Below are 15,467 nucleotides of genomic sequence, written 5' to 3'. Positions count from 1 at the left end.
GTACGAAGAGGGACAACAAGGGACGAGCGGATTTTTAGATTGGATGTTATAGTTTATTAGTTTTTTATTTAGACTTTATCTTTAACTAAATATACTTGATATATTTGAATTTGTTTGGAGTATTTTAGTGTATGGATATGTATATGAGGTACTTATCGTGTTGTGGTGTTGTTAATTGATTAAATATGTTTTAATTTATGTTTATTTCTTTAAGTTTTATAACTTATATAATGATTATACTATTTAGTAATGTATATGAGGCAGATTTAATATTTTTGTACAACTGATACATCGTATGTACGCATGGTATAAATCCATTGTGATATGTGCATGTTTTATGCAGGTTTTGGGTTGCCCAACAAATCCATGAGACAATTAGTCTCGTGGATTTACTGGATAGAGGCCAAAGTTTATGTCCAACCCATGAGACTACTAGTGTCGTGGATATTTAGAAACTGCTCAGAAAATCCATTGGGTTTTGAGCTTCTCATTTAGTGGCGATTATTGGCCATTAAACACACGGGACTACTTTGCATGTATTTTGAAAACTTAATTTAGCAAAACCGACCTCTTTTTTACCAATTCAGCTAGTCAAAAAAGTAGTTGGTTTTGCTAAATAGTTAGCAAAAAGATAGATTTTGTTAGATATTTATCAAAACTGTCCTATTTTTAAAAATTCTCCTATTCAAAAATACTCATAGATTAGAGCTATTGGGAATGTAATTCCATCGATGCATGATAGCAAGGAAATATGTAGATAGGTGTTAGATATATATGTTTATGTGGGAAATTTTCTCAAGATATATATTATTTACTAAAATAATAAATAAATTCTAAACTATAAATATGTTAGAAAGTTAGCAATTGTTATGATAAGAAATCACCAAATGTGAAAACTACTTTCTTGGGCCGACACGTTTTTCGTTCCTTGTCTAATCAAATATGATCAGAGTAGACAACCCGAGCAGTTTCTATAACTGACCCATCAGGACGACAACTTGCATGGCTGACTAAAAAGGCGGTACTTGTCGGCTTACCCACCAGATCGACCATATAGGCACTCGCACTCGGTCTGTTGTTCTAGCAGACAAACTGCATAACCGACTATAAAGTATGTGTTTGTTGGCCTCCAATGAGACGATTGAAGATGTGGTAGTTCCCTCGAAACCCTCGATAGCCACGTACCCTTGCATTAACTGTTCTGACAAAGTCATCATTGCTCTAGCCTCATAGTCTTTATGACTCATTGGACTCAGTCAATTCCAAGTGCTTGTTGTCCTCCTCACATTGAATGAATGGATGACTCGTCATCTTCAGTTGTTTACACCTATAAGGCATCTGTCAACTCAGCTACATGTCTGGATTTGACCCACGCTACCTTGTTGCTCTTCCAATCTACTATAAAGAAAGATGAATTGCATAGGGTGAGTTCTTCTTCTTTCATGCAACTTTGAATTCCTCTTCTTCACTTACTTCCTATTTTTTCATTCAAGTTCATACACTAACTTTGCCCTCTCACGAGCTTTTTATGTGCAGGAGAGAACATTAGGCTCCAAAACTGGACATTTGAAGAAGCTTGAGGACCTTAACCCAACACTAAAACCTAAATAAACTCTTTGTCTGATAACTGATATCAACAACGATAATTCTTTTTTCTATGGTTTTATCATACTAAAAAACCTTTATTGTAGCCATTAGTGTTTGAATTATGCTTTAAATTTGTTAAATTTACTATATACATAATGAGAATAAAATAATTAGTATATATCTATTTATAAAATAAGACTACGCAATTTTATTTTTGTGATATATTCCTCTTATTACAAATGCTTTCCCCTGATTATTAGAACTTGAGTTAGCTTTAACTTTCTAAAAACATATTGTTGAATTATGATTTAACTTTATTCAACATATTGCATATAGAATGCTAAAATGTAATTTATTAAACATATTTATATTAATTGTCATCCTCTAAAATGTAATTATATAAATAATCATATATTTTATAATATCACTCTATTTGTATCAAATGAGAGTAGAATTTGAAATAAAATGTAAAATGACATATATACTATTAATGAAATAAAAATAGAAATTAATTATATCTTTTTTCCCATGCTCATGAAGATCCAATGAAGGTTTGTTTTGTTTTTTGTTTCTTTTTTCTATTCTTGAATTGAAGATTAATGGTTGTATAAAATATTGTAGGATGAAGATGATGATGGCGAAAGTGAAGTAGTAGAGGAAGAGATGTTATGAATTTAGAATTTGAATGAGTTTGTACGAGAATTAATGGGGGGTTACAAAAACATAGTTTAATTAATGGGTTAAATTATTTGGAAGTTATACATAATGGGAAGTTTCTTTAGTGAATATTTTATACACTATAAAGATGATTTTTTTATGGTACAAATATTATCATATTGTTTATTTGAATTGTAAAAAATAAATTTAATATCTAAAATTCTAAGAAGTTACCAAGCGGTAACTATAGGGATTTGTTTTAGTATATATTTATAGATAGATAGATAGACGATGAAGATACAATACTAGTTATTTAAAGTGCAAGTGCATTTTGTGGAATCGTGAAAGTTCGAAACACAAACTAAAATAATAACTTATCTTAGATATATAGCGTATTGTAGCTAGTATGTTTTGGTGGAGTTTTGCTCTAGGTTCTCTCACTTTCTTTAAGTTTAGAGATTTTCTTTATGGTGTGTTTGGGAGTTTACTAACGGAAGGGAAGGAAAGGTAAACAATGGGAAGGGAAGGGAAGAGAATTGTAATATGTTGTTTGGGAGTTGAGTAAGGTGAATGAAGGTGAAAGGAAACTCTCCTTTCCCCTTCCTTCCTCCTCTCTACCCTCCTTAAAAAAACTCCCAAACAAGGTGAAAGCTTCATTTCTCTTCCCCTCCCCCTCTCTACCCTCCATCCAAACAGGGAAAAAGAAGATCAATAGTGAACATGTACAGCAGGATAATTATATGGTTAATTTTACAAAACCCCTTGAACTTTAAGAGTGTTGTACATAATCCCTCTGAACTTTTTATGTCTCACATACTCTTCCTAAACTATAGGGTGTCTCACTAAGCCTCCTTGAATTTTAGCTCATCTCACCTAACACCCTTTTGCTTATAATTTGCAAATAACAAAAAAAAATTGAGTGAAAATTTCTCAAATATTGCCACATGTCATTTATAAGGCAACATACTTCTTTCGCTAAAGTTTTGAATTTTTTTTTCTCAAGAGAATTTTAGTTATTCGTAAATTATAGGCAGAAGGGTTAAGTGAGATAAGCTAAAGTTCAGAGAAGCTTTGTGAGACACGCCATAGTTCAAGGGGTATACATGAGATAAATAAAGTCAAGGGGTCTTATGTTCTACGACCCCGACAGTCCTGGAGGCCTATGATTCGGGAAAATTGTGTCAATGTCCCAAAAGTAATATCTTCATGTGTTGCAGCCCCTTTACTTTTTTAAAATATGTTTCAGCCCCAAGAAGTGTCACATCATGTGCTCCAGCCCTCTTTTATCCATTATTACCAGCCAACTAAGTATAGAGAGAGCATAAAAATACAAAACCCTAAAATGCTCTTATCTCTTCTATTCTTTCATGTTAGGTCTAATGAGAGTTCATGTTAGGTCTAATAATAGTTCATGTTAGGTTTAATTTCAATTCATGTGAACTCTAATAATTATTCATGTTAGGTCTAATTTTAGTTCATGTTAAGTCTAATATAATGTATTTTATCTCTAATAATAGTTCATGTTAAGTCGAATAATAGTTCATATTAAGTCTAATTTCAGTTCATATTATGTCTAATAATAGTTCATGTTGAGTCTAATAATAACTCATGTTAGGTCTAATAATAGTTCATGTTAGGTCTAAATTCATGTTCAGTCTAATAATAGCTCATGTTAGGTCTAATTTTATTTTACGTCTAATTACAGTTCATATTAAGCAGTTCATGTTAGGTCTAATTTTACTTCATGTTAAATTCCTTTTAAGTCTAATTTACTTCATGTTAAGTCTATTTTTTAATATTTTATTTACTTAACATTAACTATTATTAGACCTAACACGAACTTATTATTAGAGCTAACATGAACTATTATTAGACGTAACATGAATTGAAATTAGACTTAACATAAACTATTATTAGACATAACATGAACTGAAATTAGACTTAACATGAACTGAAATTAGACCTAACATGAACTAGACTTAACATAAACTAAAATTAGACCTAACACAAACTATTATTAGACTTAACATGAAATTAGACCTAACATGAACTCTCATTAAACCTAACATGAAAAAATAGAGGAGGTAATGACATTTTAGGGTTTTCTATTTTTATCCTTTCTTTATGTTTAGTTGACGTGTAATAATTACTAAAAGAGAACAGTAACACATGATGTGACACTTCTTAGGGTCAAACCACGTGGAAAAAAAAATAAAGGAGCCGCAGCATATGAAGATATTGCTTCTGGGGTTGACACAATTTTCCCTTATAATTCAGGTATCGGTTGGATCGGGTTGAGCGTCAACAAACCCAACCCACGGTCAAACAGTCACTCCCTCCTCGATCAAAACCCTACTCGCTTTCTCAAAAAAAAAAAAAAAAAAAAAAAAAAAAAAAAAAAAAAAGCCCTACTCGCTTTCTCAAAAAAAAAAAAAAAACAAAGAAAAAAAAGAAAAGAAAAGCAAAAGAAAACCCTCGTTCCTACTCGCGGCGAAACCCTAATCGATCTTCCCTCAAAAATAATCGGAGTGAGAGAGAGAGAGAGAGAGAGAAGAGAGCCATGTCTCACAACCCATCACAACTTCTTCCTTCAGGTTCTCATTCCTCAACTATTTCTTTTTTCTTTTTCCTTTTTTGCAACTTGTTCACAAAAATCTTTTTGTTTTTGGGGTTTTCGTTAGAGCTGATCGATCGGTGCATTGGATCGAAGATTTGGGTGATAATGAAGGGGGACAAGGAGCTCGTCGGAACCCTAAGGGGCTTCGACGTCTACGTCAACATGGTCCTCGAGGACGTCACTGAGTAGTACGAAACCCTAACCCTAATACCTGGCTAATTTCTTACGCTTTTACCTCATTGTTGAAATTGTTTGATTGCTGCTGTCCAATTTGGGCAGTTGCATTTGATCTATTGAAAGCTGATCAGTAGTCTGAATGTTATGAGGAAGTAGCCCAATAATAATTTCAGAAAAGTTGAAATTTTTTGGTAGGTTTTTTGGCGGAGAATTGAATTGAGTTGGTTTACTGGGGTATACGAATCCTTATTATGTAGTACGTTTGTTCCTAACTATGGTTTGTGTTCACGCATCTTCTTGCTTATCTATCGTATTCAATAATGAACCACATCTAGCTCATAGTCTTGGCTCTCTTGGATCTTCTGCCTGTCTTTCTAATTTTGATACTTTGATCACTAGATTTTTATATGATGTGAATTAGGGGGGTTAGGTATGATAACGGTGCAATGAAGTTCAAGTTTATTGTCTTAAATAATTAACAAGTAACGAATTAAGACCATCAGCTTTTAAAGCGGACCTTGGGCTAAGGTTTCTGGTTGGAACTTTTTTGGTGACAAGGGCAATACACCTAGATATACAAGTGTAGTCAGATTGGGTGGAGTGGAGATTAGGTGCTTCTTTCCTTGGCATGAGTTGCAGAATTTTTTTTCCAGTAGAGACACAACTGTGATTTGTTAGCAAGCATCGAAACCTTGAGTTGCTTCTTTCCTTGACACTTTGGTACCTAGATTTTTATATTATGTGAATTAGGGGGGTTAGATATGATTAATGGTGCAATGAAACCCTGGTTTGTTGTCATAAAAGTTTAACAAGCATAGAGTTAAGATCATCACTTTTAAAAGCTGGCCTTGGACTGAAGGTTCTAATCAGAACTATTTCGGTGACAATAGCACAGAAACTAGACATGCTAGACTAGTCAGATTTTTTAAGTTATTTTATTTTATGTTTGGTTAGAAATTTCATATAGTAGAGACATCTGAGATTTGTTAGTGACGATAGGACCTGAGACAATTTGATGAAAATAGAAGTGGAAAAAGCTAACCCGAGTGGGAAATGATCAAGGAGTGGAGGGTCAAATGTACTTGTGATTTAATAGGGATAGATTCACTCTTATAGGCACTCTACATCTCCTACATAACCTCCGCGAACACACAATCTGTAGTTAGCTGAACCCCAATACTCATACTTCCATAGTCTACCAGTTCTATCACTGATCATTAGACCAAGCCTTTGACTGTATCCACGAAAAAAGAATACTAATCTTGTACTGTATTTTATGCTATTGTAAAAGCATAGGCAAAGCATTATCTGCATGTAACATATCAGAGATATTCCTAGAAGGTACATAATAGGTATTTATATTCGCAAATGGATGCTTATTTGCATGGTAAAATGGAGTTAGTTGTGTTTTTGTAGGGATGGATTCACTCTAATGTGCACCCTATCTTCTCTTATAAGAACTCCACGAACACACAAAATCCATAGGTAGCTGAACCCCAAGAGTCCATGCTTCTTATAGGCTAGCAGCATTTCTGACCATTAGACCAAGCACATGATTGTATCCATGAAAAATACTAATCCTGTAATGCATTTTTTTGCTATTGTAATTCAACAATGATAAACAATTATCAACATCTAACACATCAGAAATATTTCTTTTAGAAGGTACACCAAAGTGGATGCTTATTCAATATACTTCCACGGAAGATCTTCTGGTCTTTAAATCTGAATATAGACATTCCAGAACTAAAAACAATTATGGGATGTTTCTCAATTTTGTCCTATATCATCATTATTCACTGTTTTCTTTTGGAGAGCACTTCCTCAGAGTTCCTCCTCTAGATGAGCTCTGCCCATATACACACACAAAATCACAGAGAAGTACAAAAGATGCATTTGCTGAGTTCTTGAGAATAATTTTATAAATCAGCAACTTGTTATCTCTATAATTTGGTTATTAATTTGGTTATTAATTTGGTTTCCTGATAAATAGTTGACTTTGTTGAGTTTCCTTCTTCTATAAACTATCTCTATAATTTGGTTATTAATTTGGTTTCCTGATAAATAGTTGACTTTGTTGATTTCCTTCTTCTATAAACATGCCGGCTGAAACTTTCTCCCAATCAATTGAAGATCTGTCTGCACAGCTACAATACAATTTATGCAATTGCATTTGTTCTATTGAAAGTGAATCAGTTATCTGAAAGAATCCAAGTTTTGTGTGAGGTTCGGTATCGAAACATATATAATGCAAGGCGACAAAGAATGTTTTCAGAAAGTAGCCCAATAGTTGCATAAAGTTGAATTTTTTGGTTTTTTTTAGTTGTTTGTTTGTTTACCTCCTTTTTTTTGGGAAGTTGCTTTGAGCATAACTGAGTAGATTTACTAGAGTATATGATTATGTAGTATGTTTGTTCCTACCTTCTCTACGTGTTTGTGCATCTTCTTGCTCATAGGATTGCCTCTCTCGAGTCTTCTATTTGCCTTTCTAAGTATGATACTTTGGTCACTAGATTTCTATATGATGTGAAATTGGTGGTCTAGATATGATTAATGGTACGACAAAATTCAGGTTTACTATCCTAGAAGTTTAACGAGTATTGAATTAAGACCATCGTCTTTTAAACCTGACTTTGGGCTGAAGCTTTTAGTTGGAACTTTTTTTGTGACAAGGGCAAAAGAACTAGACATACAAGACTAGTCAGATTGGATGGAGTGGAGATTTGATGCTTCTTTTTGTGCTATGAGTTGAAGAAACTTCATTTGCTAGAGGAACATCTGTGATTTGTTAACAAGTATGAACTTGAGCCAATTTGATGGAAATATAAGTGAAAAAAGCTGACCTGAGAGAGAAATGATCAAGGGAGTGCATGGTAAAAAGGTAGTTATTTGTGATATAATAGGGATAGATTCATTTCAGTCTTATGGACACCCCATGTCCTACAAGAACTCCGCGAATACTCACAATCTGTAGTTAGCTGAACTCCAAGACTCCATACTTCTCGTAGTCTAGCAGCATTAGTACTGACCATTAGACCAAGCCCATGATTGTACCCATGTAAAAAATACTAATCCTGTTCTGCATCTTTATGCTATTGTAATCAGCACAGACAAACCACTATCTGCAACTAACAAATCAGAAATGTTCCTCTTAGAAGGTATAGGAAATTGTATTTATATGCACAAAATGGATGCTTATTTGAATGGTAAATGGTAGTTACGTGTTATTCAATTGGGATGAGTTCACTCTGGTGCACACTCCATCTTCTCCTGTAAGAACTCCATGAACACACAATCCATAGTTAGCTGAACCCGTTGACTCCATACTTCTCATAGTCTAGCAGCATGAGTAATGACCATTAGACCAAGCCCATGATTGTATCCATGATGTATTGTATTTTTATACTATGTTATTCAGCATAGACAAACAATTATTTGCGTCTAGCACATCAGAAACATCCTCTTGGAAGGTCCACGAAATTGTATTTATATGCCCAAAATAGATGGTTATTTCAATATATAAGATCTGCTGGTGTTTATATTTAAATATAAGCATTTCAAAATTAAAAATAATTGTGGGAGTGTTTCTCAAAATTTCCTTAATTTATTATACTTATACATTCTTTTCTTTGGAGCGCACTTCGTCAGAGTTCCTGCTCAGCTCCTTTAAATGAATTCTGCTCACGCGCGCGCGCGGAAATGTAGTGAAGTAGAGAAGGTGGTTTACACACAAAAATTTGTAGCGAAGTAGAAATGGTGGCTTGCTGAGAACTTTCTTGGGCAGAACTTTATTAAGCCAGAAATTTGTTATCTCGTTAATTTGGTTATTGGTTTGGTTTCATGGTAAACCCGTCTTTCCTACTTCTATGAACATGCCTGCTGAATGTTTTTCTCACAGTCAATTGAAGAGCTGTCCACACAGCAACATATATTTTTCTGTTTTCTTTTTTCAACTCGATTTCTAAGAAAATGTTTATCTATTGGTTTAGTGAAATTACAGCTGAAGGGCGCCGGGTCACCAAGTTAGACCAGATATTGCTGAATGGAAACAACATTGCCATCGTAAGCAAGCGAACACAACTTAATATTTTACTAATGATGTGTTTTTTATTATAAGTTTGATACCCATCGGTTTCTTTACTTTTATATATGTTCTTGATTCATTCAATGAGCTTCTGTTTGTTATGCTTGCACTCGGTACAATGATGAGATTAATCTGGGTATAAGTTGGCACCTCATTAGGCAAGCTGCCAAGAGATAGGAGTGACAAGCACCTCATGTTCCAATGTGACTGTTTTTGTGGGCCTTAAATTCCTCTATCTCTTGGTAGTTTTAATAACATGAGTTGCCACCTTATATCCTTTTTTCCACATACGTGCATGCACACATGTTTTTTTTTTTTTTGAATGCAATTTTCGGTTGCTTTGGGAAACCTAACTTTGGAGATCATATTTCTAGTTTTCTTATTTACATCTGTCACAAAAACGGTGTTCTTCAGCCACTCATTCATGAGGACTCAAAGACAAGTATATACTGTAGTCTATTTTAAAGGCCCCCTCCTTCTATTTGACACTGACAAGAATATTTATTACTGTATTGTTCTTCAACCACAACGTCCTTTTAGTCCTTTTCATAATTGCAGTGCACAATTACACATTGACAGAGCCCTTATTATAATTACAGTGCACAATAACACATTGACAGTGCATAAACCATAATATAAGTAAAGGTGATAATGAAGATTTGAATCCAAAATTTCATATATCAGTTCAAAAGTACAATACATGAAAATTTGCCTAGATTAACTAATAACAAACAATATGTCATCCAAATAGCAGTGCTTTTGAGATATAGATCGAGTCATTCGACTCTCAAATATAATGCCCGAAAGGCAGAAAAAATCAAAATTCAGATAATGCATACAGGATGGTGACTTGTAATGTTCATATGAAATAACAATCTAGGTTGTGTTCTCCTGAGCTCCACATCTTAAATGCAGCAAATCATAGTCAGAAATTTTGGACATTCCCAAGCCATTTATCCACTTGATTTCTTTTCAAACCTTAATTTCTATACAATAAATTGTCAAAATATTTGATTTCTGGTCTGAATATCTTCTGCGCATACAATGATGAGCTGATTCGGCTTTATCTTGATTCTTTCTGCCTGTGTATGTATTGAGTAATATTTCGACCCCTCACTTGTCAATATCTACTCGTTAACATACTGATTCATCGACGTAAGCTGCTGTTCAGCAAGTGGGTGAAAGATTTTCCATGTACTATTGCCCAATTGCGGATACACCCCCTGTACTATCACGTAATTGTGAATTGAAAAAAGCGCGAATGAATTCTTTTTTACTCTTCCGAGAGTCAAAAGAAAGTTCACACAGGTTAACTACAAGGGGTCTATCCGCAATTGTGCGATAGCAAAGAGGGTGCGCTATATTAACCCAATGAAAAATCAGAATGTTGGATATTTCTAAACAATTTATCCAAGCAAGCTCTCATTCGAGCTGTATATATCCTTTCATATCTACTTCCTATTCAGTAAATCGTCGAAACATTTGGCATGTGGTCTCCATTTGTATTATGCCGTTGATGACGGTGATAGACTGATCCGACTCCAGAATCATACTTCTACCTATTGCCTGACAAAATCTAACCGTAAAAAGTTTTCCATGTGTTTTCACCGCTCTTAAATTCATGAACTGTTTGTGCCCCTGCAGTTGGTCCCTGGTGGTTCTCCTGACCCAGAATGAACAAGCAAGTGATTTTTCCAATGAATTCTCCACTTCTGAAGCAATCTGGAGACTGATGCTGTTTGCTTTCTTGCTAACCTTCATCTGTTGGGTGTATTGACCTTATATTGGCCATACACAGCCAGGACGGTCAGCCTTGTATTGCATCCGTCTCTATTAAAGCTCTTTGCTGAGATTTAAAACTTTTGCTGGTGTATATTCTACTGACTGATATGATGAGGTTAAAACGAAGTTATTAGTTACTTTTCTCCCCCATCTAGTTCTCTTCTATGTTTATTCTTTGGAAACCAATTCAGCGCCACATCACGGCATTATGCACCTGCCGAAAAAACAACGATTTATCGAAACTAATTCAATATTCATAACGGCGTTCTTTTGTGTGTAGCTCAAAGGAAATTACTACTTAAAATTTTATAAGTTTATTTGTGGAAATTAATTCAATGAAAAGAGTAAAGTTTCTACCTTAATAGATGCTATGTGTGTGTATTGTGTGTGTTGTGTGTGGTGTGGGGGGGGGGGGGGGGGGGGGAAGGGTGTTCATAAGTGGCGGCTTGAATTTAGTCTAAAAAATGCCTCTTAGTTTTCATGAATTAGACTATTCCATTCGATGATTTGCTCTATTTATCGTGATCTAAATGTCTCAAAACATCTATAAAACAAAAATGATGATGATTAAATACTTCTAATATATATTTTTCATTCTTTCTTTAATTATATTGTCGTAAAACCGAAAGCTTACAATCACTTGATGCGTGAGGAACTACAACCCAATATGGTGTTTTTTTTTTGTATATAATCCAAAGCATATAAATCAAAATGAATAGAGTGGATCTAGTAGTTTGATAGCATAAAATGTAGTTTGAATGTGATATCCTATATTGAATCTAATGTGACAACTTATTAACAATGAACACTTTTCCATATATGTATGTATGGATGCATGCATGTATGTACCTGTGTGTGTGTCCATATATATATATAATATATATATTATTATATATATATATATATATATATATATATATATATATATATATATATATATATATATATATATATATAGAGAGAGAGAGAGAGAGAGAGAGAGAGAGAGCGCAATATGGGTATGCTTGGTACCAAGCACAAAAAGTTATGCTTGGTAGTGATGTGTCACATTCCCCTCCACTCATTAAAATATGGGACCACATTCACATGGGTAGTGAGTGAGGGGAATGTGACACATCACTACCAGCACAAAATTTGTGCTTGGTACCAAGCATACCCATTTTCTCATATATATATATATTATATTATATATATATAGAGAGAGAGAGAGAGAGAGAGAGAAATATGGAGAAACTTGGTACAAGTTCTTGCATTTGAACTTGGTAGTGAGGTGGCCAAATCATCCCCCTACATCACACCTTGAAAATGGAGTCTCTTTTTAAAGTAGGTGAATAGTGATTGAGGCTTTCTCTTCAAGGTGTGATGTAGGGTGGGGATTTAGCCACCTCACTACCAAGTCATGGAAAACTTGGTACCAAGTTCTCGCATATTTCTCATATATATATGAGAAATATGGAGAAAACTTGGTACCAAGTTCTTGCATTGAACTTGGTAGTGAGGTGGCAAATCATCCCCTACATCACATCTTGAAAATGGCGCCTCTTTTTAAAAGTAGGTGAATATTGATTGAGGCTTCTCTTCAAAGTGTGATGTAGGGTGAGGATTTAGCCACCTCACTACCAAGTTCAATGAAAAAACTGGTACCAAGTTTCTCCAATATTTCTCATATACATATGAGAAATATGGAGAAACTTGGTACCAAAGTTCTTGCATTGAACTTGGTAGTGAGGTGACCAAATCACCCCCCTACATCACACCTTGAAAATGGAGCCTCTTTTTAAAAGTAGTGTGAATAGTGATTGAGGTTTTCTCTTCAAGGTGTGATGTAGGGTGGGGATTTAGCCACCTCACTACCAAGTTCAATGGAAAAACTTGGTACCAAGTTTCTCCATATTTCTCATATATATATGAGAAATATGGAGAAACTTGGTACCAAGTTCTTGCATTGAACTTGATAGTGAGGTGGCCAAATCATCCCCCTAACATCACACTTGAAAATGGAGCCTCATATGAGAAAAATGGGTATGCTTTGGTACCAAGCACAAAAAGTTATGCTTGGTAGTGAGTAGCATAATCTCCTCCACTCATTCAAATGGTTGCATACCCACATGCACTCCTCAACACATGTGAACGTGATCCCCATTTGAAGGAGTGGAGGGGATTGTGCCACCTCACTATCAAGCACAAAATTATGCTTCGGTACCAAGCATACCCATATATATATATATATATATATATATTATATATATATATATTATATATATTCAATTGTATAGACTTTATATTTGTTTATGTTAAAATATGGATAAAGAGTTCTAGAAACAACGAGGGACAAAATCTCTTTTGTTAAATTACATTTTCATCCTTTCAACCATAGTTGGAAAGAGGGCATGTCCACCACTCCTCCTGGTTCTCTTTTTCTTTCTTTCTTTCTTTTTTTTTTAGAGAAAATTGTTTGGAGCGAACTAAAAAAACTTGGGCTATGCATCCTCCTCCCGAGCGTAAAAACCAATACTCCCAAGCCTTATATAAGAACATAAGTGCAACTAACCCCCAAACTGTGTACATCCCACTACCTGATAAAGGCATTCGCCAAATTAGCGCCTTCCCAATTAAAACTAAAAAATACTACTCCCACAATCCTTTTCCGAGCGCGATTTTCGAAACCACCTCATCCGTCTGCAACCAATTTTATTATTTTCGAAACTCACTTCCTCTCAAGACCGTCGCCGCAACAACCCTTTTGAATGTCTTCGTCGACTTTGTCTTCGTCTTCGTCGTCTCCGTCGAAGACCGCCCCCAGCATTGCCCTCACGTTGAATCATTATATAATAGTATAGATATAGATATAATTCTACTTTTCATTTTGTAAGTGGGCTTAGGATAAATAAATCTATGGAACTAACTAACTAAACATACACCATGATTGCATTTTTAGGGTGTGAGGTACATATATATCTCAAAAAAATTGAACGGTTAGGGGTGTTTGTTCAAATCTATATATTTTAGGGTATGAATTTCACCATGTGATTTGAAATCCATAGATGTTTTGTTATGGGTTGGGATTTCTAAAATGTTGTTTGTTTCATTAATATTTTAGAATTTGAAATACTACAATTTGTAATATTTTGTTGTTTCAAGCTCAAATTGTAGCATTACCAAGCAAATTTTTTGTAAAATGATGAATATGCTATCTTGGTGAGGTTACCTCCCACAAAAAGATAAAATTGCGAATTTGTCAAAATCCTCTTCAATTGAGAGGTAAGCACACCCATTTATGGATTTATCAAAATCCTCTCCAATTGAGAGGATTTAGCAAATTCTAAAAATTAGGCACTTTTTGTACTTTTGGGATTCAATGTTCTAAAAATTTTCTTAAAACAAACATCATATATGGAATCCCAAAATACAAAAAAAAAAAAAACTTTTTTTTTGATCTCAAAACTTGTAATCCATACAAAATGCTAATTTTTTTTGGTGAAACAAAACACCCCCTAAAGTCCAAAAAATTATGACAGGTATTAGATTTATCACTAGTGAAGTAGAAAACATCTACCAAGAAGAGGGTTAGCGAGCCCGAGTTGGTAAACTGATAATATCTTGCAGACTAGAGCCTCATGTTTGACTTCCCCACCTCACTAATCATTGTAGCTAGCCAACCAACCTACCTATATAAGGACAAATTTTCAAAAACGACCGCTTTCCACATTTAATCCCAAAAAGACTCATTTCTAATATTTTCAAAAACCGACCTAGTTTCAGCCTTGGCGCTGAAAACCATGTCGGTTTTCGTGAAAAAACTTCTGAAACTTCACAGGAGTTGAACTCCCGTGAAGTTTCACAGTTTAGGAGTTTGAACTCCGTGAAGTTTCACAGTTTAATTTTTTTTTTGAACTATGAAACTTCCACGAAGTTGAATCCCGTGAAAGGGGTCTGTTTTGGATTAAATGTCCATATGAGACGGTTTTGAAAATTTGTCCACCTAATTTAGATCAACATGTTCCACATAATTTTTTATGAGAAAAATTCTGTGAGCATGAAGGCTAGGATTTGAATGCTGTATTAATTTCCTGAATTGGCATATTTATATATCTCCGTTCATTTCTATTCAAATTCAACGCTGCACAGATAACATAAATTTGACCACTTAGCAGAGATTATTTTTGAAACGTTGAGCTAGTGCCGAACTCATCATTTTTCTTATACTTTACTGCTTTGTTTTGTAGTTTTTGGCGCAAAACTGCCAGAAAGTATTTGGCGTTCACATTTTTCAATCATAGCGTGTCTCTTCGAAAAAATAAAATAAAATGAACACTTTTCCATATATGTATGTATGGATGCATGCATGTATGTACCTGTGTGTGTGTCCATATATATATATATATATATATTTTATATATATATATAATATATATATATATATATATATATATATATATATATATATATATATATATATAGAGAGAGAGAGAGAGAGAGAGAGAGAGAGAGCCAATATGGGTATGCTTGGTACCAAGCACAAAAAGTTATGCTTGGTAGTGATGTGTCACATTCCCCTCCACT

The 15,467-nt window shown here is 34.3% G+C and overlaps 1 protein-coding gene across 1 annotated transcript; it reads left to right on the top strand.

Annotated features, from left to right (window-relative positions):
- On the top strand, positions 4,667–11,052 carry LOC109831754 (sm-like protein LSM5). Its single transcript, XM_020399155.1, has 4 exons — positions 4,667–4,838; positions 4,926–5,049; positions 9,028–9,100; positions 10,767–11,052. Exons 1-4 carry the CDS (start codon positions 4,805–4,807, stop codon positions 10,797–10,799), a joined length of 264 nt encoding a protein of 87 aa, XP_020254744.1. The 5' UTR covers positions 4,667–4,804; the 3' UTR covers positions 10,800–11,052.

The sequence above is a fragment of the Asparagus officinalis genome, chromosome 2 (genome assembly GCF_001876935.1).
Source record: "Asparagus officinalis chromosome 2, Aspof.V1, whole genome shotgun sequence".
Lineage (NCBI taxonomy): Eukaryota > Viridiplantae > Streptophyta > Magnoliopsida > Asparagales > Asparagaceae > Asparagus > Asparagus officinalis.
This window is presented reverse-complemented; position numbering and strand designations above follow the sequence as displayed.

Bases quoted from the DNA above. Each gene is read 5' to 3' on its own strand.
- LOC109831754 (XM_020399155.1), top strand. From the start codon at position 4,805: ATGTCTCACAACCCATCACAACTTCTTCCTTCAG. The intron at 5,050-9,027 runs GTACGAAACCCT...CTATTGGTTTAG, and splicing joins CTCGAGGACGTCACTGAGTA to TGAAATTACAGCTGAAGGGC. The intron at 9,101-10,766 runs GTAAGCAAGCGA...GTGCCCCTGCAG, and splicing joins ATGGAAACAACATTGCCATC to TTGGTCCCTGGTGGTTCTCC.